The sequence below is a fragment of the Tachysurus fulvidraco genome, chromosome 2, assembly GCF_022655615.1.
Source record: "Tachysurus fulvidraco isolate hzauxx_2018 chromosome 2, HZAU_PFXX_2.0, whole genome shotgun sequence".
Classification (NCBI taxonomy): Eukaryota; Metazoa; Chordata; class Actinopteri; order Siluriformes; family Bagridae; genus Tachysurus; species Tachysurus fulvidraco.
The window spans coordinates 3,903,154-3,930,787 of NC_062519.1; the positions used below are offsets into that span (position 1 = coordinate 3,903,154).

The 27,634-nt window shown below is 38.1% G+C and overlaps 1 protein-coding gene across 1 annotated transcript in view; it reads left to right on the forward strand.

The window, feature by feature from the left end:
- Positions 1-23,553: 23,553 nt before the first annotated feature.
- Positions 23,554-27,634, forward strand: part of LOC113656546 (potassium voltage-gated channel subfamily D member 3-like) — a 100,124-nt gene continuing 96,043 nt past the window's right edge. The window contains exons 1-2 of the mRNA XM_027167842.2: positions 23,554-23,895; positions 25,599-26,756. Of these exons, the coding sequence (XP_027023643.1) occupies positions 25,654-26,756 (1,103 nt within the window). The 5' untranslated portion in view covers positions 23,554-23,895; positions 25,599-25,653. The remainder of the gene's footprint in view (positions 23,896-25,598; positions 26,757-27,634) is intronic.

Sequence of the window (27,634 nt, forward strand, 5' to 3'; positions counted from 1 at the left end):
AAGAAACCTTGAGAGGAACCAGATACAAAAGACCCAATTCTCATTTGGGTGAAACCAAAGAGTGAGATTATAAATAATTTCATTTCTATAGTCATATACAGCCACTTGGAGTTGTGTAACCTGAAGCTGAGTTCATTATAGAGTCAACACCAACTCCTCTGTGCTGAAGCCTTTAAATACTCAACGATGGAGATACAGCATGTTTAGAATAGAGGCATAGAAACCTTTATTATTGCCACATTACCTTTATTATTCACATAGAAAGGTTGGGGTCAGAGTGCAGGGGCAGCTATGATACAGGGCCCCTGGAGCAGGGAGGGTTGAGGGCCTTGCTCAAGGGCCCAGCAGTGGCAGCTTGGCTGTGCTGGGGCTTGAACCCCGATCAACAACGCAGAGCCTTAACCAGTTGTGCCACCACTGCTCCAATTATTTTATGTACTTATTAAGAAGTTCTCCTTAAAGCCCTCATAGGGGTCAGCAACTTTTCTTCGAATGTCCAAAATCTTCATGAATGGTATGTAGACGATTTCTGGTTATTGTTTACTTCTATTCATGAATGTTTCCTAAGATTGCACATAAACCAGGTGCACCAAAAAAGCAATAAGCAATTAAAGGACTATAGGTTTATGATTATAGGACAAAAAGCCCATTTGAGAGGTGAAAAAAGTATAAATGGTGAAAATCTAATATGGCAGAAATGAACATAATCCCAGGAATCAGATTAATTTATATTTCTATGTTAACTTTAAGAGTTTATAAATGTTATGCCTAAATTTGCCCTAGCATGTTTAAGGGGTGTACATCAAAACTGGAAACCCTGTGCATAACATTTGAGGATGGACTAAACATAGATCCATGTAGGTTCAACAGATGATTGGTATTGTTTGTTGACAGACAAAGTTCAGGTTATTTGGTTAATTAAAGCTTGTATGTTAAAACATCTGTGTGTAAAAAGTTTATATTTAAAATAATTGTTAGGCAGCAAGCCAAAATTCTAGCTACTGTAACAAACAGATATTGGTTATTTATCACGATTTTAATATAACTACTGAATATCTTCATAAATAGCGCTAGAATTGCAAACTTTTTACAGACTGAACGATGTTTTATGGGCGTTTATCAGCATCCGAATCTATTTTAAATTTTAAGGTAAGGTAAGGTAAATTTTTATCGTCCCCGGTAGGGAAATTTGTCTTGGGCCATCACCCATGCTGCAATCATACAGTACACACATTAGACAAATACAATTCACAAAATACACAAAATACAGAATACATAAAATAACAACTATGTACTGTACTTCCTCAATTTAACAACTTCATCGACACTGGGATTTTAAGTCTATTTAATCTGCAGCGAGGAACTCTGAACCTCCTGCCAGAAGGCAACAACTCATACTCCGTATTCCAAATATGGGAAAAATCACAGACAATCCTCTCAGCGTGTCTTACAGTGGCATGTTCGTATATAGTTTGCGATGGTGTCGATTCTTTTACTCCTATAATTTTCCAAGCAGTGTGTATCATTCGTATCAGCTTTGATCTCGATAACACAGATAGATTCCCAAACCATACTGTGTTACAGTATCTGATTAAACTCTCGATTACTGCCTGGTAAAAGATTACCATACATTTTTGATTAACCCCATGAACTCTCAGATGATGTAAAAAATGCAATCTTTGTTATATCTTACTACAGAGATTATCCACATGTATATGCCATGTTAGGCCCCGTTCACACTGCAGATAAAAGTGGCCCAAATCCGATTTTTTTGGGGTCACGTGACCATGTCAGACTTCTTCAGGAGTAATGTGAACACTCAAATCTGGCCCAGATCTGATTTTCTCAAATCAGATCTGGGCTACTTCCATATGTGGTCCTGAATCAGACCCAAATCTGATTTTTTCCAACGTGGCCGCAGTGTGAACAGCCAAGGCGGATTTGATGCGACTTTTACATCAATTTACATCGACAAGACTTTTTTTTTTTGCTTAACACACACACATTACCAGTCGCCGCTTTTTTTTTTGCGCCGGTGAAAACGTGACAGAAACGTGACTGGTAACGTGTGTGTGTGTTAAGAGTGTTATATAAAGTGGTTATGAGTGAGTTATGAGTAAACCAGCTCATAATGTTTGCATTGAATATATTATAGCATTACATGATATGTTTGCTTGCACCAGATGATGCAATACTTCCTCCATAACCTCGGCAAGTTTTTAGCGCAACGGCGTGCTGCGTGTGACGTCATTGTTATTGTTTGTTTGCGCATGCGGTTCAGTTCGAAACAGCAAACTGTTCACACTGGTATCTGATATAGGCCACATTTTAAAAGGTAATGTGAACAGCCAAACAAAAAAATCAGATCTGAGCTAAATATCCGAATTGAGCATTAAGACTTGCAGTGTGAACGTGGCCTTAGTGAATCATCAAAAAAGACACCAAGATATTTATATGATGAGACTTGTGAATTGAGAAAATGTATAATATATATATATATATATATATATATATATATATATATATATATATATATATATATATGACCTAATATACAATATTAAGCAATATATATATTGCTATATATATATACAAAAAATATATATACATGACTTAATATACAATATGACTCAATATACAACACATATTTTATTAAAAACCATGAGTACCTACTAAATGTCTCCCAATTAGTGTGCAATAATGCTTTATATTTCATTTTCTAATTGTATTGTTCCTGTTATCAAATAATTACTAATAGTTATGTCATTTAGCGGAACTTTATGCCATTTGACAGAGCGACTTACCTTTATCTCATTAATACAGTTGAATAATTGAGAGTTAAGGGCCTTGCTCAGGGGCCCAGGAGTGGCAGCTCAAAGTCCTGGGATTTGAGCTCATAATCTTGCAATCGGTAATCCAACACATTAACCACAGAGTTAGTTAGTTCTTCCCCCTAAATATAGATCATATATTAATGCCTTCTGATTAATATTAATTTCTATAAGCCCCTTTTCATCGTAAAAATGATTCACTACTCAAGAGCAGCACACATTAAACCAAAACTATTTTTTTTCTAGTAATCTTAAAGATATTGGTATATATTTAACAATATACATCTTAGCTTTTAGTTTGCTATACAAAAATACAGAGAAACATTTCTTTCTTTAAAAAAAAATAAGCCCCAGTAAAGTGTTGTTTTCTGGTTTGTTCTCCTCTGCCACGCTATCGTAACCTTTTCACCCTGCTCTTATGAGGCTCTGGCTAATAATTATAGTATTCAATATACCAGAACGAAATAAATGACTCTTTCTGGTCTATGGAATAGTAAATAAAAGAGTAATGTCTGTCCTTGGGCATGAAACAATACATTTGTGCTCCATGCTTCTTTCCATTTTGACAACGTGTTGGAACAAATGGGCTTTATGTCTTAACATGCTGGCAGAAATCTCCCTGTTGGCTCACTACTGAACGTTTTCCCCCCATCTCAAAAGAGTTTCTGTGGGCTTGAATGTGAATAATGAAGGTTTTTTATATCTTGATTTTTTTTCTTTTTTTTTTTTTTGCAGTGACTTCGCTTCGGTATTATACACGGCATAAGAATAAGAAAGTAGACCAGACTCTTTAATATTGTATAAACCTCAAAAATTTAAAGGCAGAACAGATTTTTGTGAGGTTATGAAAAATTCGCAGCACTTTCATAGTGATTTTTTTTTCTTCCAGAGTACAAAGTGGTACCAAAGTACCCAGGCCCAAGTACCAGGAGGGGTAAGTAGTCCAATGACGTGCAGAATAAAACACAATGACAATGATAAAGGCCTGTACATTTTTTTCTGTACTTTCATTCATGCAATTAAATTCACTCATCTACAAACTGTTGTAGAAAAGAATTATTTACAGTCCAGTGTCACTAAATGAGGAAGAGGTTCCTTTCTGAGTCTGACTCCCCTCAAGGGTTCTTCCTCACATCATCTCAGGGAGTTTTTCCTCACCACCGTCACTTCAAGCTTGTCATTAAGGATAAATGTTAGAGATAAATAGAAACTTTAATTTTAAACTTATTCTGTTATACTATTTTTTTTTACATATTCATTCATTCATTCATTCATTCATTTTCTACCGCTTACCCGAACTTCTCGGGTCACGGGGAGCCTGTGGCAGTGCATTTCGCTTTTCTAGATCTTTCACAAGGCCTCTACCTTTTTATTCATTCATTCATTCATTCATTCACTCATTCATTTTCTTATCCGAACTACCTCGGGTCACGGGGAGCCTGTGCCTATCTCAGGCGTCATCGGGCATCGAGGCAGGATACACCCTGGATGGAGTGCCAACCCATCACAGGGCACACACACACACTCATTCACTCACACACTCACACACTTGACATATATTGAATACTATTAAATATTTGCTATATACTGTATATTTGGTTTCAGTGTGTAAAACGATGGCTAAGATATGCCCTTTCTTTCACTTCCTGCTTGGCATCAAATTTATTTACACATTAGGATATTAGTTTTGTTCAGGTTAATTTTTACAATCTTGGAAATGTTTTTGCTGGTTGGATGGAAATCGAGATGAGAAGTGAAAAAAAAATCTAAATTATGGAAATGGAAAAAAAGACAATCACAATCCAGGTAATCAGAATTATTCAGGAATCATATTTCTACGTTGCATTACAGAGTTATTATTGTAAAAGCATGTCTAGATTTGCCCTATTGGGGGAAGTAGAGTGCTTAAGGGGTTTATACCAAAACTGTTGTCATTATTTTGATTAAAATAGTCTTGATGAGTCCATTATAAAATTACAAATATTTTAAATTGGATGCCGTGCTTTTGTCTTCGTATTCCAAAATCTATTCTATAAGCTGATATAAATGTTTGTCTCTTAAGATGGTTGCACATGCAAATTTACTTCATTTTTTTTTTTTTTTTAAAGATATCTGTAGCAGCAATGCAAACGGAATGCAAGCAAGGTCATCATCACATGATCCAGATGAATCAATGATTGCTTAAAAAAAGAAAAAAGAAAAAATCCCAAAGGAGCCTTTGGAAAGTTTAGCCTCATTACAGGATTCTACTTCAAAGTAGTTTTTTTTTTTTTTAAGGGAAGAAAGAACACTTTCTGTACTAGAATTTACACAGAACTAAAAGTTCTCCCATCAGGATAAACCTCCTGGTGTGCTAAAGTAGAAGGCTTTTTTTTTTAGTAAAAAGTATAAACAGGTAAGGTATTAAAAATTCAAGGCAAAAAAAAAAAAAAGAAAAAATGGGAGTATAGTATATATAGCAACGTGGGAACTTAAAGGTGGGGTCTCCGATATTTGAGAAATGCTTCAGAAAACTGGGTCGGGTCACCAAACAAAACAAAAATCAAAACAAACGTGTAGCCAATGAGCAGTAAGGGGCGTGTCTTGTCAATCTGGGCGGAGAGAGTGTTCAGTGCGCATGTGTGACATTAGCAGAAAGTGGTTTTAACTTTGACATGGAAGATAAAAACAAAGAAAGAAAGCAAAAATGTCACACATGCGCACTGAACACTCTCTCCACCCATATTCACAAGACCCGCCCCTTACTGCTCATTGGCTATACGTTTTTTTTGTTTGTTTTTGTTTTATTTGGTGGCCCAACGCAGTTTTCTGAAGCATTTCTCAAATATCAGAGACCGCACCTTTAAGGCTGTAAAACCCACACAAAGGTAAAATCTACAACAACAAAGTGTTCTTTAATTTATCCTTTTCACCTTGTTAGCAGAACACTCTCAGCCTATGAACATTAGGGTATTATTTATGAGAAATTTGTACTCATTGATGTGGTGAAGCTTTCAGTTAGGAGATATTTGTCACATGTATGGAAGGAGAGAGAGAGAGAGAGAGAGAGAGAGAGAGAGAGAGAGGGAGAGAGAGACTTTTTGTTGACCAGCTTCTCTATACATTGACAAGCTGCAATTTTAGTTTTGTCTTCTGATAGTATGACTGTCTGTAGCTGCTATAGATCATTGTAAATGAAAAAAAGAACTAACGTAGAAACATTTCTAAAGCGCCGTGTCATTCATAGACAAGTGAAAGAACATAATCTTCTGTAAACTGCAGCACTATTAGAGGAATAACACAATAGATCCATAACACAAGGAGTCCATTCGCTGTAGCTCAAACATCATCTGAGACTGTATATAGACTTTCAGGAAAGACTTAATTAGAAACTGCAGACAAGCAGACTTAGACAACGACTAGAAAATTCTAGAAAATTCCTTAGCGGTTGTGATAAGAGCCAAGTTCTCTTTATGGAGGCTGAAATGCAATGCGAATGACTCAAAACTCCAGCTTCCCAGGATCATCAATAACACATCAGGGTTGTGTATATGGAGGATTTTCTGGGAATCGCTGCAAGTAAAGATGTATGTGGACATATAGTACTTTTCTGTATATCCAGTGAGTCATTCCCTATGACCATCAAATTGTTATTTTTCTTTGCAATGTATTTTGTGTTATGACAAATGCTCACTGACTCATTAGGTGACTGTACAGCAGCTTGATATTTCACTGGAAGGAAGCCATTAAAGCAGCAACTGGTGTATCTTCATTTAAAAAATAGATGATAAAAAAGTCCTGCATGCCATTTTCTGGAAAGTGCTATGATGTTACTTTCACTAAATTTCAAAGAATAAGTTGAAATTGTTAAGATATTCATTCTAAATAAGGAAAATAAATAAATAAATATGCAAAGACAAAATAATGAGACGTCTTGAAATAATGTTAAGTTGGAAAAAAAGCAAATAATTACACAATATTTTAAAATAATGATGTATTTCAGAATAATGAAAAAAAGATGCAACAATGAGATAATATCTTGCAATAAGAAGACAAAAGTATAGTATGAGATATCTTGAAATAATCAGATAGTATTTTGAAATTTTGGGGTTTGGAGCCAAAATAATCCATTGTTAAGAGTTTAAGTCAAATTTTTTTTTTTAAAAAAAGATGAAAGACGAAAAAGATATTTATTCAAAATAAACATATGGTATCTTAAATTTTGCAATAAAGTTAGGATGTCTTAAAATAGTGTTTAGTAAAAATTTAGTAAAAATAACTCTTCAAATAATAAGCCATGTTAGAATAATAAGATATTATGTTGAAATAAGGAGTCAATATCTTACAATTTTGTTACATGAGATATTATTAAATTAATGTCACTTAATTTATCAAAAAAAATTAACTAACAACAACATATGAAGTTACAATGAATGAATAAAGTTAAAAATATGATTTATTCATTCAAACTGGATATGATATTTTTAAATTAGGAATTAAGTTACAAAACATAAATGATAAGACAAAATCATAAAATGTCTTGAAATAATTTTGTTTAAAAAACAATTAATTGTATTCAAATAAGATGATATTTTAAAATTATGAGGTGTGTCAGAATAATGAGATAATAATAATAATAATAATAATAATAATAATAATAATGAGGTAATATCTTGAAATAATGAGATTAGTCAGAATAATGAGGTATTTTTGAAATAACAAGATAGTATCTTAAAATTGAGTCAAAATAATTGACTTGTTAAGTCAGAACAACAAGACATTAAGTCAAGATAGTGAGATAAGTTGAAAGTTGAAATACAATTAAAAAAATCAAATACTAGCTTATCATATAATGAGTTCTGAAGTCAAATTAATAAAGTTAAAAGGAACATTAGTCACAAGATAAATCGCAGTAAGATACTAAGTTGAAAGAACGAAATAACACTAACTTTTAATCTTGTAATTTCACTAAAGATATAACTGTTTTGTTTTGTTATCTGAATGTTGCTAAAAATAAACAGAAACAATGACTTAAGGTCATGATATTACAGTAGATAAACAATATATGAAGTAACACAGTAAGTTAAAATTATAATAATATAATATTTAGCGCTTTGGTAGTGTGACCAGACTCTCACTTCACATTATCAAGTTTATTTTTATTATTACTATTATTATTATTTTTTTTATTACGTTTATTAAAATTAAAAGTAGTTTGCAACTTTTTTATAATCCAGACCTTGTCTATGTTTGTTAACATCTCATCTTCCTTGAATCCTGTCATTCTCATTGGAAAAAAAAACTCTGATATTAAGAAATCCAAAATTAGTAGTCAGCCTGATTATCTAATTACAGGAATAATAGCTTTGGAAGCATGAATGTGAGCCATGGTGATGAAGTGCTATTCATTTTTAATGATTCAAGGATTTTATTAAGCTTTTTTTTTTTTTTTTTAACATCAAATCAACGACTGCAGATATTTGTCCATTTTAGATTTGAACAAAATTTTTCTGCTTTGCCTTGCGATCCCACAAAATGTTCTCTTTCATAACAGCTTTTCTGAATGTGGGCTTTAAATGTTCCCTACAAGCGGGCAATAGATTCCACTTTCCTGTCACATTGAGACACGTTTTTATTTTCGCCGTTTCAGTGTTAAACTCATTTGAGAGTCTGACTTTTGAATAATTCCAAACTCTAAGGGTTCGGCTGAATGCCCGTGGTAATTTGCTTCAATCTAATGAGACAATATAAGCCATCCTGACAAACTGTTTATACAATAACAGTCTTTTCCATCACTTTCTTCACTGTTCAGGGTCAAAGCAAGTCGAGCTTTTTTTACCCATAAGACCACAGAATTGAAACTCATCAATTTTTATGATTAATCATAAAATTAGACAAGCAGCAAAAATGATGTCTGTTACAGAAAAAAAGTGTGAAGGTGCATTCCAAAATGTCATGGCCTGGAATTGCTTAAGGAATTGAACACAAATAAGTATATACGACCAACATATGAGAAAATAAACAATGCCAAAATGTGAAGGTGAATTTGTGAACATGTGAGATAAAGGTATAAAAACTAAATGAATCATGTATTTAAAAAAAGAAATCAGGAAATGTTTTAAAGTCATGTGGGAAAAAAAGAATCATGTGAATAAAAAAAAGAGTGAAAAAAAAATACATGGGAAAATACAATGAATGAATCATGCTTTAAAAAAAACTACCATTAAATGGACAAACAGCACATAATTCTGCAAAAAAATCTAATCTGAAAGTAAAATATATAAAATATGTAGGAAAAATAAAGGAATCATATGTAAAAAAAAATGAAATAATCACACATGAATATAAAACAAATAAATCCTGAATAAAAATTAAAATCATGAAAGTAAATGAATTATATGTAAAAAAAAAAAATCACATGAAGATAGAAAAAAAAGTATATTTAAACAAACATGTTAAAACATGTAAAAGAGTGAAATGTGAAAATACAACAAATCAAACGTGAGTAAAAGAAAATCAAGTAAAAATCTTGAGAAAATAGATAAATCAGGGTTAAAAAAAATTACTTTGCTGTAAGGGATGAATTACATATATTCACTCAGAAAACTTTTTTCAAAATAAAATAAAATTAAATTACATTAAATAAAAAAAACAGCAATAAACGCCAGAGATAATAAAATAAGATTCACTTTAGAAGACTTTCACCAACAAAGCATCCTTAATGTCATCACGAATGCATCTCAGTCTCAGGCACTATCGGTTTTATAGCCGCTGAAGTAAAATAGTTTCGACTTAGTGCCGCTTTTATCTTCATGACTCAGTGATAAAAGGCTGAGAGAAACTTTGTGCCTTAGCAACAATGAAAAAATAGCAAAAAAAAAAATAAAGCTATTTGTATATTTATGAAGCCATTTGGTGATTCCAAAGGGCATGGAAACAAGAAATGTTGGCACTTTGTTCTTAATTTCAATATATAGCCTTACAAACTAACACCATTTATTTCCCCGGTTTAAAAAGTAAACATTTAGCTCGAAGACAGCCGGTGTTTTTTCTGCACACAAAAATACTCGTAGCTATTAATTAGGAATGTTAATTACTGCAGCATATTCATTATATTTGACAAGAGCCGGTCGGAGTCTCGACCATGACGTGTCCTCATTTGCTCTTTAATTAAATGACTGACCGCTGTAATTAATAAATGGGGTGACAGGATGTCAGTAAAAACAAGGACTGTCTAACCTGGGTTAGATTATATAAATCTGTAAGCTTTACCGAGACCTGGATATCCCCACAGAACACTGTTACACCTGCTGCTCTATCCTCTGCCAATGCTTTTCTAAAAATCTAGAAAATGATCCCAGTACTCACAGGATTAATGTGTGTATTCAATCAACAATGTCAAGGAAAGTGAACAGTAAATCTCCTAAACGCACCCACCACCATGCTTCACTGTGGTCTTTTCAGGGAGATAAGCAAAGTTTGACGCCCGATAATATTTAATCGTAAAGCAAAGAGATTTTTCAACAATTAATTAAAACAAATGAATAATTAAAAACGTAAAAGAATACTGTCCAACTTTTTATCCATTAATATTTACGTTTAATTTTACGGAAGGTCCACAAGTTACCAAAATCATTATCGTAAATTAACACTTTGTGGCATATTGTTATAGGAAAATAATCAACAATGAACAGCCTACATACTGTACGCACCCACCACCATGCTTCACTGTGTGGATGGTGTTCTCGGGGACATAAGGACTCTGCTTTATATGTTATACCAGAGATTTCTCAATGATTGAATCATCGATAATGTCATACTTTTTTTTATACATTTATAATTACATTCAAGGATGCCGAAGATCCAGGTTAGTTCCTGTCGTTTCTTATGTTATAGCAGAACAGATCTGTTCACACACACCCACCACCATGCTTCACTGCAGGGATGGTGTTTCCAAGGAGATAAGTTTGATTTTAAGAAGAAAAGTGTTTTATTTCTCTTACATGCAAATGTTTAACAGTTTACAAAATTATTTAAATCATAACATCAGATTTTGTGTCCATTTACAGTAACGTCAACACTTATGTTATAGCAACTATACACACTTCTGAGTGACCTACTGTATTTATTCTGATATGCTGACACCACCATGCTTCACTTTGGAAAGTGTGTTCTTAAGATGAGCAGTGTTCAGTTTTCCCCAAAGTGTTTAACCCTCTTATATCACAGATTTGCCCCCTTTTGCATTAATAAATACAATTACATATTACTAAATAATAATGTGGGGGGCACGGTGGCTTAGTGGTTAGCACGTTCGCCTCACACCTCCGGGGTTGGGGGTTCGATTCCCACCTCCACCTTGTGTGTGTGGAGTTTGCATGTTCTCCCCGTGCCTCGGGGGTTTCCTCCGGGTACTCCTGTTTCCTCCCCCGGTCCAAAGACATGCATGGTAGGTTGATTGGCATCTCTGGAAAATTGTCCGTAGTTTGTGTGTGTGTGTGTGTGTGTGTGAGTGAATGAGAGTGTGTGTGTGCCCTGTGATGGGTTGGCACTCCGTCCAGGGTGTATCCTGCCTCGATGCCCGATGACGCCTGAGATAGACACAGGCTCCCCGTGACCCGAGAAGTTCGGATAAGCGGTAGAAAATGAGTGAGTGAGAGTAAATAATGATGTCATGCTTTTTAAGTAATAGGTTATACAGATTACAACACCTAGAAACAATCATTCCCTCACTCTTCTTCTTCTTCTTCTTCTTCTTCTTCTTTTTCAACTCATTTGAAGTTTCTTAGAAACCACAAAAGTTCTGCGTCCTGAAGATTTAAAGGAACACAGGCTTTAAAAAGGAACAGAGACTTAAAAGCTTTATCTCTGAACATAGTTTATCAGGCTTTCAGAGCTGTATGAAGGTTCTGTACCATTAAGTAGTAATAAAATCAAACCTGTAATAAAATTTTATAGTCAGTTCTACAGGAAATAGCAGCTAGTGGAGTGATACTAAAACTTGCCTAATATGATCTTATTTTGTACAACTACTAACACGTAAATGTTAATGTTCTCACTGCTGCTTATTGCACGAGTTGTACGAGTTGTACTTGTAAGTGCTGTGAGCATTTATCCCTGTATGAGGAGCAAAGATTCTATTATTTCTCAATCTAAAATCATTGTGATTGAAATATGAGTCAATTTTCATCTTATGGAGATTTTTGGATTGTCCAAAAGATGAAGAAACATGATTTATTTCCTTTCCAAAAACTGGGAAAAATGGAGGAAGGATGTGATATGTATTTTTATGCGTATGTATAAAAATTGTAGGTACAAGTAAGATATCAGGCAGTGGTTTAAATTTTACACTCAAATCAAAGCAAGCATCGGGGTCCGTGGGCTACAGAGCGGAACCACCCGGGTCGACAGAACCAACCGAACCGACTGGATCGTTGGAACCGACTGGGTCGACGGAACCAGCCGAACCGACCGGGTCGACGAAACCAGCCGAACTGGCCGGGTCGACCAAAATGACTGAGTCGGAGAACGCAGTCGACCTGGTGACACTCAAACTCCCTGAACTTTCTGCCTGGCCTGAACCTATTAATGTTCCTCTGGTATCTGTCCTGTGTCTTGTTTCATTAGATTTGCCAGCCCTTCTACCTACTGTCCCTGTTTACAGGCACAGAGCTCCTCCAGCACCACCCTGACCCTGGTGTCCGGTCCTGCTCGGGTCTCTGGCTCCGCCTCCAGCACCACCCTGGCCGTCAATTCCGCTTTGGTCCCTGGCTCAACCTGTGGCACCACCCTGGTCTCCGGTCCTGCTCGGGTATCTGGCTCTGCCTCCAGCACCACCCTGGTTTCCCGTCCTGCTCTGGTCTCTGGCTCCGCCTCCAGCACCACACTGGCCGCCAACTCCGCTATGGTCCCTGGCTCGACCCGTGGCACCACCCTGGCTCCCAGTCTTGTCCTGGTCTCTGACTCTGCCTCCAACACCACCGTGGTCACCTGCTCTTCCGGCTCCGCCCTGGCTTCCTGTTCTGCCAGCTCCGCCCTGGCTTCCTGTTCTTCTGGCGCCACCCTGGCCTCCTGCTCTGCCGGCGCCGCCCGGGGCCTCCTGCTCGGCCGGCGCCGCCCGGGGCCTCCTGCTCGGCTGGCTCCACCACTAAACGAACTCGACCCGCCCTCCCACCCTGGTTGCACCTTCGCGGGGGGGAGGGGGGGTTCTGTAATGAGTCTGTCTGTGTTTTCCTTTGTTTCTGTCTGCTGCCTTGCCCTGTTAATTGTTTGCTCCACCCACTCATTTGTTACCATGGACACTAATTGCACTCCATCTCTTCCCCGGGTGTTTTGTCTTTGTCTCTGATTGTCTCCGCTTTGTGATTGGTTCCTGTTTACTACATTTACTCTGTTTGTTCACTTCCCTGGTGTTAGTTGGTATGTGGTGTGTTCATGTCCATGTCTCAGTTTTCCTGTTTTGTTCCGTGTTGCCTGCCTGTTCATTTGTGTTTTGTTTATTAAAACTTTAAACTGCATTTGGATCCTCACTCGCCTTTGTCTCACCATGTCTCATCGTGACACTATGATAACTGCTCTCCAAATTGTTTGCTCTGCAATTTGTTTACAATTCATTATTTCATTTCTACTTACATTAATTTCTATAACAGGGGACACGGTGGCTTTGTGGTTAGCACGTTTGCCTCACACCTCCAGGGTTGGGGGTTCGATTCCCGCCTCCGCCTTGTGTGTGTGGAGTTTGCATGTTCTCCCCGTGCCTCGGGGGTTTCCTCCGGGTACTCCGGTTTCCTCCCCTGGTCCAAAGACATGCATGGTAGGTTGATTGGCATCTCTGGAAAATTGTCCGTACTGTGTGAGTGTGTGTGTGTGTGCCCTGTGATGGGTTGGCACTCCGTCCAGGGTGTATCCTGCCTCGATGCCCGATGACGCCTGAGATAGGCACAGGCTCCCCATGACCCGAGAAGTTCGGATAAGCGGTAGAAAATGAATGAATGAATTTCTATAACAAATCAAAGAGAAATAATATAAAGGCATACTTGGTATGAATTATATATATGATTATATTAGATATTAGATATTAGATAGAAATTAGCGTGAAATAAATGATTGTATCCTATTCTTTTTTAATATAAATTTATATCCTATTGGTAGAATAACTCTGATCACTGTGATGTTTTGGCACTTCTAGGAGAATCTAAACTTATTATTATTATTATTATTATTGTTATTATTGTTATTATTGTTATTAATAAATATATATGGCATGAATGAGTCTGTGTAAAAAAAAATAGAAACTAGTAAAATGAGTGATACATGGTGGTGGTGGTGGTGGTGGTATGATGTTGAAGGTTATTCTTGGCCTCTTGATGGCCTCTTGATTTTATATAAATAAAAAAATAATAATTTTACACACACACACACACACACACACACACACACACACACACACACACACACACATATATAACTTTTCCAGCATTATTTTAGTCATGCATGCCGGCTGCCAGCATTCACCTAGAAGAGCTGACTCAAAGAGCAGGCCCATTATAAATGACATATAACTAATATAAATCACTCTGGTTTTGCAGAACACGCAGCACTCCCAGACCCCCCCACCATTGTCTCTGCTTCTCTCTACAAAAAGAAAATGCTCTTCTCTGGTTGATGAACTTTTTCCTCACCTGCTTCGTCCATAACAATAACCACCACAGTAAGAAACATGCAAGCGGCTAATTTTTTATTGATCCATGACCGATTTTCTGTAGATACCCAACCCACATGATGTCACAGTGCTGTCTGGAATATGGAACGATTATAGTCAGACAGGATGACAAGAACCGTCTAGGAAGAACTAAACCACAGAGCAATAATCATGATAATCTCTCAGTGAGAATTCTAACTCAATGCGACCTTCTCCTGTGCTGACAATTATGCAGTTTTCAAGCAAATCAGAAATCTGTCTGTCTTTCACATCTCAGTATGAAGGGTACGTTCATTCATACCCGTCATAGCTGGATCTAATCACGTTATAGCTTTCCTAATACCTCTTCTGTCACTTTTCTTCTGTGTTTTGCATCATTTTGTACCGCTTTAAAATTGTGCATCCTTGCACCACCCAAAAACTATCATTACACTTCTATATGTACATCCATGTTTATTCTGTCTAGTCTGTATATATATATATATATATATATATATATATATATATATATATATATATATATATATATATATAAATATAATGACTGTCATACCACTTCATACCGTATCATACTTATATAAGAACCCACACTATATGTATATACCCTTATTCAGTTATATGTACATATTACTACACCTTCTGTATGACCTCATACCCTTATTTATTACACTGCCACTTGTAAATAAGCTATCTATGCACTTCTGGTTAGATGCTAACTGCATTTCATTGGCTCCGTACATGTACCTTGCACAATGACAATAAAGTTGAATCTAATCTAATCTAATCTAATCTAATCTAATCTAATCACAGCACCGATCCCTGCAGGTAAGGATTCCAACATGGTGAGTTCACTCCTCTCTGTTTGAACTTGACTGGATATTATTGAGCTTTCTGTTTTTCACCTGCCTTTCAAAAGAATCCAGTTTTCTTAGAGGTACAGATGGTTTTTTTCAGTAATGCCTCATTGCTTAGGTAGTAATGCACAGTTGGCACAGTAGAGGCAATCACTGGGGGAGACAAATCCAAGAAAGGCAAAGCAAAATAAACACGTAGGTCATTAAACAGACAACAGGGTCAATATAGAGGAGAACAAACACAATGAAACAGCTTAGTATGCTACAGAGAGACTCATGATTCTCATGGCTGTTAGTGTTAGCATGGTTTAAAGTACTTTAGAAACAGGAAGTAACCCTTGAGTCGGAAATCCCTCAGTATTCTGGTGGTATTCCCTCTGGTGGTAAGGAGGGGATTGCGGCTGAAGATTTTACACGTGAGCACTGAGCATTGCAAGCAATGGGCTTTTCTTTATTGCTAGCAGCAAATCCCTGTAGCACATGGAGAACACGTGCACACAAAACTACTCAACTATTATACATCTAAAAGGATAAAGGCTGTTATAGTAAAGAAGTTGAATACCGGTGTTATTTTTAGTATTTTTGCTGTTGACAAGAACAGGAAAGCGTGTTTCTTTAATCTTTAAGGTATCCGTCTGGGACAATCATTGCCAACAGAACATGAGTCATTTGAGTTAGTTGAATCTGCATGAATCACACAAAATTGCAGAGGTTACAGCAAATGCTGGTAATGAGACATCGTTTTTAATTTTACGTGTCGTAAACATTTAAATATGATGTGTACATGCTGTTTTGGGGGGCACGGTGACTTAGTGGTTAGCACGTTCGCCTCACACCTCCAGGGTTGGGGGTTCGATTCCCGCCTCCGCCGTGTGTGTGTGTGGAGTTTGCATGTTCTCCCCGTGCCTCGGGGGTTTCCTCCGGTCCAAAGACATGCATGGTAGGTTGATTGGCATCTCTGGAAAATTGTCCGTAGTGTGTGAGTGAATGAGAGTGTGTGTGTGCCCTGCGATGGGTTGGCACTCCGTCCAGGGTGTATCCTGCCTCGATGTCCGATGACGCCTGAGATAGGCACAGGCTCCCCGTGACCCGAGAAGTTCTGAATGAATGAATGAATGAATGAACATGCTGTTTGTTTTTTTTGTCATACCTTTGTGAGCAATACATCCATACAGAACAACCACAATCAGTCTTCACTTCACTTCCAACTGATAGCCAAATTCTTACAAACAAGGCTCATGACTAATGTGGTGTGTATTTTTAAAATGTGCTTGTGCAAACTATAATCATTGATCCCATGCAGCGTGTTCTAGCTGAGCTCTTCTTATTTTTTAAAGGCCTTGCCTCATCTACTGTTCGACACAGAGTCAATTCCCAGCCTGTGAGTCAAGCAAATCCACACTCGAGATCAATCACGTTTGCAGATTGTAGTCGAACCTCTATAAATACAATACTTTATAAAATAAAATGCAGGCAAAGTCATAAAATGGTGAAATGTAGGTCTATAGTCAGTCGGAGTATGTGCTGTTACGCAAGATGTAGAAATGTTGAGCCAGGATTAAGAGCGAAATGAATAGGTTTCTAGCACAAATCGACACGTAATGGGAGAAGATTCTACTTAGTGAGGACATGACCTGTGGAAAGCGTCTCTTAGACTTACACTAAGCCTCTGAAAATCTTTCAGTGTCTTAAGGTCTGGTGCTGGGCCTTTGGCAAAATCTCTTTATTGATCATACAGACCACACAGTAGATAATAATAATAACTAGAATGTACATTTCCTGAAGAAAATGTGAATGGTGCTTGCACGTGGCAAATCTCGGCACTCGGTTGCTAGGGTGACATTTTAGGAATTTCCCATTCAAGTCTATGTGACATTTTTGGCCGCTTTTTCTTCCACTGTGCGAACATCGTTGGTTGGATCGCTTATAAAAGTCAAAGCACACCTCTCCTCAATGAGCCGGTCGATTTGACACCTCATTCATGGGTCTAGGACAAAAGAAAAGGCTTTGTCCAGAAGAATATCTCAGTATGCAGGATAACAAGAATGATGCTTTGCAAGCACCATTAATAATAATAATAATAACAATAACAATAACAATAACAATAACGATGATGATGATGATGATAATAATAATAATAATAATAATAATAATAATAATAATAATAATAATTGTTTTGATCAATGGATAAATATTATTATGATGATGGATTTTAAGCAAATTCTTGTACACACTTGTACTGTAAAACTGGTGTGAAGCATCTTTGACTTAGCGTCACTTCCTGAGTTCTGGGTTGGGACGACACTTCCTGAGTTCCCGGGACTCTGACTCTGACTCTGACTCGTTAGATGTTGGAAATGATGAACAACATTTTTTATGTATATTTCTTACCTCCTAAATGGTGGATAGTTTTCATGAAGACAAAACCTTGTCTTTTGAATTTATTTGAGATTTTCAGTCTTCTTTGTGATTATTACCCATCGGTTATCCACACACTGAGACACTGACACTTTTAGAGACAGGGAGCACCGGGAGGGGAAAAGCATCGTATAATGGTTTTGATGAACCCGATAGAATCTGTTATGTCAGGCGACTAATTCATGCCAATGGCTTCCCTTGTGTAGCACAGAATAATTTATGTTGTGTCACTGTAGCATACTATTTTCGTCCCGGTTCTCTGATGGCCTGATCCCCCATTTATACCCAAGAGCGCTACGACTCTAACCCTCCAAATCTGAACGGCACTTAGAGCAAAGGCGTGATAAGAGACCTTTCAGCGATGTAAAATGGACGGATTTGTTCCTTCTGTGAAATGACTCATGGCTCCTCATTAATATCCTCGCTATGGTCTGAGGCATGATCCTAGAAGCACAGAACACGCATAGATAACATATATTTCTTTATCTAATTGCTCGTGTATAATTTAGGTCAGTTTCTAGCCAGGGGACATGAATCATAACACTGGGACTTTCGGCCTTTAAGTCTTTAGCTTACACGGCCCATCCTTGCATATGGCCTTTATTATGTCTTGAATATAGCTTTAGTGCTTAGTCTTATACCTAACGTAGGAGTTTTATAGATTATTAACTTTTGTGTTTATAGTATTCAATTCAATTTTTAATTCAATTTAATTTGTATAGCTTTGTATGGACATAAGGCAAAGCAGCTTTATAGAAAACAAGAAACATAGAACAAAAAGTTTATTATACAAAGATTAATATTAGACAAAAGTTCACTCACTCACTCATTTTCTACCGCTTATCTGAACTACTCGGGTCACGGGGAGCCTTTGGGCATCAAGGCAGGATACACCCAGGACGGAGTACAAACCCATCGCAGGGCACACACACACACACACACACTCTCATTCACTCACACACTCACACACTACGGACAATTTTCCAGAGATGCCAATCAACCTACCATGCATGTCTTTGGACCGGGGGAGGAAACCAGAGTACCCGGAGGAAACCCCCGAGGCACGGGGAGAATATGCAAACTCCACACACACAAGGCGGAGGCGGGAATCGAACCCTCAGCCCTGGAGGTGTGAGGAGAACATGCTAACCACTAAGCCACCGTGCTCCCTTAGACAAAAGTTCATGATTAATATTAAAGTTATATTTAAATGTGTTTGTAATTATCCTCAATGACTGGGGTGACTGTGGTGAGGTAAACTATACACACACACACACACACACACACATATATATATATATATATATATATATAGAGTACAGACCAAAAGTTTGGACACACCACCTTTTCAACAGGACAATGACCCCAAACACACCTCCAAGCTGTGTAAGGGCTATTTGACCATGAAGGAGAGTGATGGAGTGCTGCACCAGATGACCTGACCTCCACAGTCACCGGACCTGAACCCGATCGAGATGGTTTGGGGTGAGCTGGACCGCAGAGTGAAGGCAAAAGGGCCAACAAGTGCTAAGCATCTCTGGGAACTCCTTCAAGTCTGTTGGAAGACCATTTCAGGTGACGACCTCTTGAAGCTCATCAAGAGAAGGCCAAGAGTGTGCAAAGCAGTAATCAGAGCAAAAGGTGGCTACTTTGAAGAATCTAGAATATGACATATTTTCAGTTGTTTCACACTTTTTTGTTATGTACGTATATAATTCCACATGTGTGGAAGAAACCTTGAGAAACCTTGAGAGGAACCTGATTAAAGGAAACCTCATCCTCATTGGATGACACTAAAGGGTGTGATTATAAATTATTATAAACCCCAGAGTGTGTTATTCTGAAAAATGTATTTTCCACAGTCATATACAGTCAGAAATTGTGTATTGATTAGGTGGTTGTTATCCCACATGTAGGCATCTTCTCTGTGAATGTTAGAAATCTTTATGAAGCAGAATCAAGCTGGACATCTCTAGATGCCTCAGGATCCTCACAGGGTTGGCCTCTTCTCACTGAAGGTCTGAAATCTTCATGACCCGAAACAGCACTGAAGCTGGTACAATCTCTGGATGCCTCGGGATGAGTAGAAAAAGAGAAGCAAGTGGAGAAGAGTTAGTGTGATAAATGAATGTATTGTATGAAATGTTAAACATGCTACAGAAAAATCAACCGAACTCCTAGCACTTGTACATAATATAATAGGATCCAACCATCTCAGCGTTGATTCTTTAAATTCATATGAATTCGTCTAATATTGTTTTGCGGTCTTAAATGTCCGTCATTGTTTCCTCTTGAATCGTTCCTGCTGATGATGCTTCCATGCAGAAAATAATCCATACAAATTACTAATAACTGATATAAGACTACATTGGGGTTCAAGTCTAGCTTGAAATAGATTCACCACAATGACCCAACGCATCCAACCCTGTCACCCACATTCAGTCACAACCACGATAATGCTAGCTACAGTACATTACCTTTGTTAAGTCGAGTATAGCCTGCCATGTTAATCATCCAACCCCTCAAACAATTGCATATTAAATCACCTTGGCATAGCGGAGGTAAGCCAGCTAACAGAAGTAATGGTGAACATCTACACCATGAAGCTGTACTGTACTTGGGGCAAGTCGTGGCCTAATGGTTAGAGAGTCTGACTCGTTATCCTAAGGTTGTGGGTTCGAGTCTTGGGCCGGCCACGACTGAGGTGCACTTGAACAAGGCACCGAATCCCCCCAGCTGCTCCCCGGGCACCGCAGCATAAATGGCTGCCCACTGCTCCGGGTGTGTGTTCACGGTGTGTGTGTGTGTTCACTGCTGTGTGTGTGTGCACTTTGGATGGGTTAAACACAGAGAACAAATTCTGAGTATGGGTCGCCGTACTTAGCCGTATGTCACGTCACAATATATGGAACCTACAGTAAATGATAATTTTCTGTAATTCCCCACCTCTAATTTGATCGTCTGTGTTGAACTGTTTCTAAGGATGGAAGTTTCTAATAAAGTAATCAATCCAGCGCTATCTTTTATTCATTCGAATCTCTTTGTAGTGTTTTGTGGTGTAGCGTGCCCGTCTAGGTACTGTATATACAGTACAGATTTCTTATCTTTGCCATGACACGCAACGCATCGTATAGCTTCATTTCAGCTTCCATCCACACTGGGAGATTTCTAACATATTACAGGAGTGTAAGTCATTTTAGCTCTTAAAGGCGAAGGAATAGCTGCTTACAATAGATGTGATTTAATACCGTAGATGGGATTTAATGGGTAATGTCATTTCATACTGGCAAAGAACCTATTGTGTGGTGTAGGGTACATACTACAGGAGCTAAGAAAAGCTGCTTATTCCATGTATCTTGCAGCAGATACGTGACTAATAGATGTCAAAATGACGCTCTGATAGTTATGATGTGATTTTTACACTGGAATTCTATATTATAAACGTTTAGTTTTCGTTCTTTATTTTATTTTATTTTATTTTATTTATCCAGTCTCCCGAGACATTTCTCAGCCTGTCCGAATATCCCGGCTCCCAATTGTTCTGTTAATAGATTCAAAAATTATGTCTAAATGACACGTCTCTGTATTATAATAAACCTTGCCTATGAAAGCAAGCTGAGAATATTACAAAAGGAAAGCAGCTAAAAAAAAAAAAAAAAAAAACCACACACAGCATCCTGTCCTCAGTGTTTGAGGATTATAGCGTTTCCCCTGATGGACAGGCTAATCTCCTTTCGCACTCACACTGACTGACAGTCTGGATAATACGTCAACGCTTTTATGCTTGTTTTCTTATTATTCTCAGAGAATGATAAAAATTAATTTTTTTAAGTGAAAATGGACAGATCGAAACAGACACAATATGGAAAGGTATCCAAAGCATGTTATCTTAAAATTTTGTATAATAGCTTGGCTTTCTAGAAGGAATAATGTCCTAAAATGTCATTCAAGACAAGCTACGTCTATATGTGTCCAGAATCACAGCCTTAAACACTGTTCTGCGTTTTACAAATACTTTGCTTTAATATATGTAGCGAGAAACAACGTCTTGACAATTGACTCGACAATTTGCAATTTAAACATTTTTGAAGATGTAAATTAAGATGAATAAATAATTCTATAATATGAGGATCACTCATCACACAACACTTAATGAGCACAAAGAGGCTTTAAAAGACATGAAAAATACATAATAATGAAACACGTAGATTTACATATTGACGTTTTTTAAGTTTATTTTTTTGTTGTTGTTGTTGATTAATTCACCGGTCAAATTAAATCACTCTGGTCATAGTGGTAGAAAATTTGGTTAAGGCTAATTAAGGCTCTGGGTTGTTGATCGGGGTTCAAGGTCAAGCTGCCAAAGCTGGGCCCTTGAGCAAGGCCCTCATCCCTTCCTGCTCCAGGGGCACTGTATCATAGCTGCTCTTGCACTCTGACCCCAACCTCCTCAGTTGGGGTATGTGAAGAAAAAAATTTGGCTGTAATGTATACTGTATGTAGCGATAATAGGGCATAGAAGAAGAAGAACAGGGACATAGAAGCCTTTATTATCACCACATACAGTATACATTACAGCGCAGTGGAATTATTTTCTTCACATACCACAACTGAGGAGGTTGGGGTCAGAGTGCAGGGGCTGCTATGATACAGGAGGGTTGAGGGCCTTGAAACCTGATCCTCTGATCAACAACCCAGAGCCTTAACCAGCTGAGCAACCACTGCACCAAATAAAATAAAAAGGCCAAATAAAGGCTTCTAGTCCCCCATTCTATTCTATATCTTTGCCATATTGTTAGCATTGGTAGACAAGTTGTTTTTAGGAAGATAACACTACATTAAGGAAATAAGAAAACCCTCATTTAGAAAAGAATAAGGATAATAGGAAATCTAAGCCAGTCTCATACAGTAGTTTGATCAGATCGGCTCGTGTTTCAGCAGCTCATCACTGGTCTTTTTATACTAAACTCTTAAAAGTAAATGATATGAAGAACCAAAAATGATTTTTGAGCATCAGTGTCATAAAAAGATCCATTTTCGGCTTCTCAAAGAACCTTTCAGTAAATGCTTCTTAAAAGAACCACTTTTTCTCCGAGAGCCACAAAGAAAGTTTTTAGAGGTTTTCGACTACAAAGAACCTTTTGTGCGGTTAATAAAAGGATCCGTGGATGTTACAGGTTCTTCACAGAACCATAGGCTCTGACAGAGAACCATTTAGGAACCTTTATTCTTAAGTTTGTAGCCAAAACACAGTTTCAATAAAACTGTTTTTAGATTTTTTTTCGAAAATATGGAGAACTATGCAGGATGTATACAAAGATAAATAAATAAAATAATGATAGACTGACGATCTCATCTACGCAAACACATGGCTCTCCGTAATGACTGTCCATGAATCAGATTCAAACCATTTGTTTATAGATTCATGTCTATCTATATCATTTCTTAGGTTTGGTTAGTTTTAACAGATAACTCGCTTAAGGGAGTCCACCTGTGGCACAAACACGCAATTTTTATACTAATGTTATAAAAAAATATTTATTATACTAATAAAAAAAAAAAAAAAAAAAAAAAAGGATGGGAGTTGGGTTTAAAACGTCGTGAAGTATGGCGTTAGAGATTAAACAGTGTTTTATTGGACACTATTTGATAGAAGGTTGTATAGTGACGTATATATAATGAGTATAGTAGTGTGCAGGGATGAGCTGAGCAAAGCGCGCGCGCTAGAGAGAGAGAGAGAGAGAGAGAGAGAGAGAGAGAGAGAGAGAGAGAGAGAGAGAGAGAGAGAGAGAGAGAGAGAGGTGTGACTGAGTTTTCCCCACAGTTCTCTTCTCTTCACGGAGGTGAAACGCAATGCCGGAGTGATGTAAAGGAGAAATGACACGGCGTCCTTGCGCATGACATGTTGTCCTTGCGCAATTTGCGCTCATCCATCCATCAATCCATCCACCGCTCTTCTCCTTCTCGTTCTTCGTCTCCCTACTTGTTCTTCTGCTAAATACGCGATCAGGACCTGAACGAGGACGTCACCTTCCACAAAGAGTTGCTTTGCAAACGGACATCTCGTTTTTTCCCCCCTGCGTCGCTTCGGTGCTTCTGCGCTTTACTTTCCGTGAGTACGACAAGTCCGACGTTTCCATTCATTTCGTTCCATTCGTCATGTCAGCTGCTATAGGCTGTGATAATACTTGTAGCTTTTAGTTTGGGGGAGCGAATGTAAAATTCTAAACAGCAAAAGTATAGGCTGACATCTCGTTGTGTTAATAACATCTCGTTAAAAATAACATGTCGTTTTCTTTTCCTCTATTTGAAATGAGCTGCACGTGCATTTTACTGGTACAGTGACAGTGTGTTTGTGTTGTGATTGTAGCTACTATACCTCAGCATCATGGCTCAACAGGTATCAGGTGCCTACAAGTACTACAGGTTCTGCTCATTCATCCGAAAGCACACTTTTTTCCCCCCTATAATATTCTAGATTTGTTATAAAAACCCGTGAGCATTTAATATATAAAACCTGAACTAAACAAATGCTTCTCTTTCTCATCATGCTGTTGCTATGATAGTCTTGATACGATGGATTTGTAATGGATTACTGCATTTATTTCATCACAGTTCTTATCCTAAATGTCACCATCTTTATATAGAGTTCATTTTTCAGTTGGTTTTTCTAACCAGGTCAAAGATCTTTTCCCGTATTTACAGAAATATTACAGTTAAAAGACACTGAAAACATGTAATGAACTGGTGGCAACAATGATAACTTCTTAGCTTCTACTAAGGTTCTGGTCTCTGCAAAGGGAATCTGATAACCTGAAACGATGTGGATGGCGTTGGGACGTGTGCAGTCCTCCTTTTGCCTTGACCTAGTCCTTTAGATAGCCACGTGTCCTTGCTTAAAGTCATCAGAGACCTCACATTGTTACAAAAGAACAGCGAGTATCTTTATCCCTTATAATATACGAGACAGTTTTGTACAAAACCTGCTATGTGAGCACTAATTATTTAAAAGCAGTGGTAAAATTCACAGAAATAATGAACACTGAATGCTTCGTTTAGTCTTTGTGAAAGATGAGCTGCTGCGTTGTGGACTAATTAGAGACTAAGCCAAGCTTTAAGAAGGGAAGAGCTGCAGTAGTTCTGGCATAAATGTGTAAACGATATAATGCGATGAGAAGACATGTCTGATCTTAGCGATATTTCCCTAATGGAAAATAAGAAAGACAGAGCTGGAGTTTTGGTAGCTTGTGTATAAGAAAATTTGAAGAAGAATTACAAAAGAGAATTGCAAGTAGTAAACAGACAGAATGCGAAGAAAGAGATGGCTGAGGGACTTCTTTTATCTATATGGTGTAGAGATCAATTTTCATCCTTATCCTAATACTGATCTTATTGTAATATTCAAGCCGGCTCTCTGCAAGACTTGTGTTTTCTTTCAAGATCCGGGTCACAATAGAAAAATAACCCAAGTCCGTGACAACCATAAACCTGTTGATGGAATTAGAAAATAAATCAATTCTGTCCCGTCCAATCTTGTGTTTCAGGATGTTATTAACCCCATTTAGATCAGCATCACATGAATACATTCATTTATATAGTATTCTTTGTCTTTCTGGCAAAAACATTTTTTTTAAGAACCGTACAACAGAGTGTTTTCCTCTCAGAGAAGATTCCACGTAGATCTGATTTGAAAATCTTTTTAAGAGCGTAGTCAATTTGATTCAGGTCGGCTTTTGTCTGAAATCGCAATGCCACAGACACACACTATTTCTATCCCAACAGTTTGATTACAATTATTTCCTTCCACTTTCACAGATGATGGTTGATCTCGGGGAAGCTTGGATTTGAAGCACCCTGTGTTGGAGTCACTATGGCAACGGGAGTAGCGGCATGGCTCCCTTTTGCCCGGGCAGCTGCCATTGGCTGGATGCCAGTGGCCAACTGCCCCATGCCTGCCGCACCCAGGGAACACACTAAAAAACAAGATCAGTTGATCATCTTGAATGTCAGTGGACGCCGCTTCCAGACCTGGAGGACCACACTGGACCGTTACCCTGACACTCTTCTTGGCAGCACAGAGAAAGAATTTTTTTATAACGAGGAAACAAAGGAGTATTTCTTCGACCGTGATCCGGATGCCTTCCGCAGTGTTCTTAACTTTTATCGTACAGGAAAGCTCCACTATCCTCGCCACGAGTGCATCTCAGCCTACGACGAGGAGCTCGCCTTCTTTGGGATCATCCCAGAGATTATCGGAGACTGTTGTTATGAAGAGTACAAGGACCGCAAACGGGAGAATGCCGAGCGCCTCATGGATGACCAGGAGGAAAACAAAGAGGGCAAGCTGCCTAATATGAACTTTCGTGAAACTATGTGGAGAGCCTTTGAGAACCCTCATACCAGCACCATGGCCCTGGTGTTCTACTATGTCACTGGCTTCTTCATCGCTGTTTCTGTTATCACCAACGTAGTAGAAACCGTCCCCTGTGACTCCACACCAAGCCAGAAGGATGTGCCGTGTGGTGAGCGCTACCACGTTGCCTTCTTCTGCATGGACACTGCGTGTGTGATGATCTTCACAGTGGAGTACCTGCTACGCCTTTTTGCTGCACCTAGCCGCTACCGCTTCATGCGCTCGGTCATGAGTATCATTGATGTCGTGGCCATCTTGCCCTACTACATTGGCCTGGTCATGACTGACAATGAGGATGTGAGTGGCGCCTTTGTCACGTTGCGTGTCTTTCGTGTTTTCCGCATCTTCAAGTTCTCACGCCATTCCCAAGGCCTTCGCATCCTAGGATACACACTTAAGAGCTGTGCCTCCGAGCTCGGCTTCCTCCTCTTCTCCCTCACCATGGCCATCATCATCTTTGCCACGGTTATGTTCTACGCTGAGAAGGGATCAAGCTCAAGCAAGTTCACTAGCATTCCTGCATCTTTCTGGTACACCATCGTCACAATGACCACTCTCGGGTAAGTGGTGAAGACAAATTAGCAAAAAAATTGAGTTGATAGCAAAGACCCTGGCTATATCTGTACTTTTCAGCAGCTCTATATGAATTTTTACAAATACCACCAGTGTGTGAAGGAGCTTCACAACAGTGCATCAGAACCTACAGGTTCCTCAGGGGTTCTTTGTACTTTTGTAGTTTGTACTTTCCTAAAGCTTGGTTTAGACTTTGTCACTTTTAATCTGATTAAGATTATTTCTACTCACATTGTAAGAGATTTCAGGATCTAAATCTGGGCAGAATTTTGTATCACACTATACAGTACAATAACACACGATCTTCTTGTTTGATTAATAAATGAAGATACTTTAACTGTAGATGTGTGAGAAAATATTACAATGTTATTCGTCATGAATAGGCGAAACTGTATTTGTCTTCCTGTACCGTCCCCTTATTGGTGGATCTTAGATTGTGAAATTGCTTGAAAATTCTCAGTAAAACGATCGTAACTTCCATCCAAGGAATTTTATGCAATTTTTGTCTGACACAGAAATATCAGACCATATTTTCCATGTAAACCTGGCATGGCTCTATTTCCAAAAGGGAACTCTTAAGTTGCTGGGTTCTACATTTCTGTTCTAGTTTAAAAATGTATTATTTTTATGCCGATATATGGTTGAGGGACAGACGTTAGCATCCAACCGGCGTTCGGGATCATAATCGGGATCATAATGCTTCTTATCCTGGATTAAACAACAACGCTGTTGTTGAATGTTGGTGGAAATACGGAATGTCGGACATTTCGTCATTCAACACTTGTACAGTAGCTTTGCTTATGGAGAGGAAGGGGTGGGGCAACCAGGCATTGACGCCGGACCTGAACATTTTCAAGATGGCCGA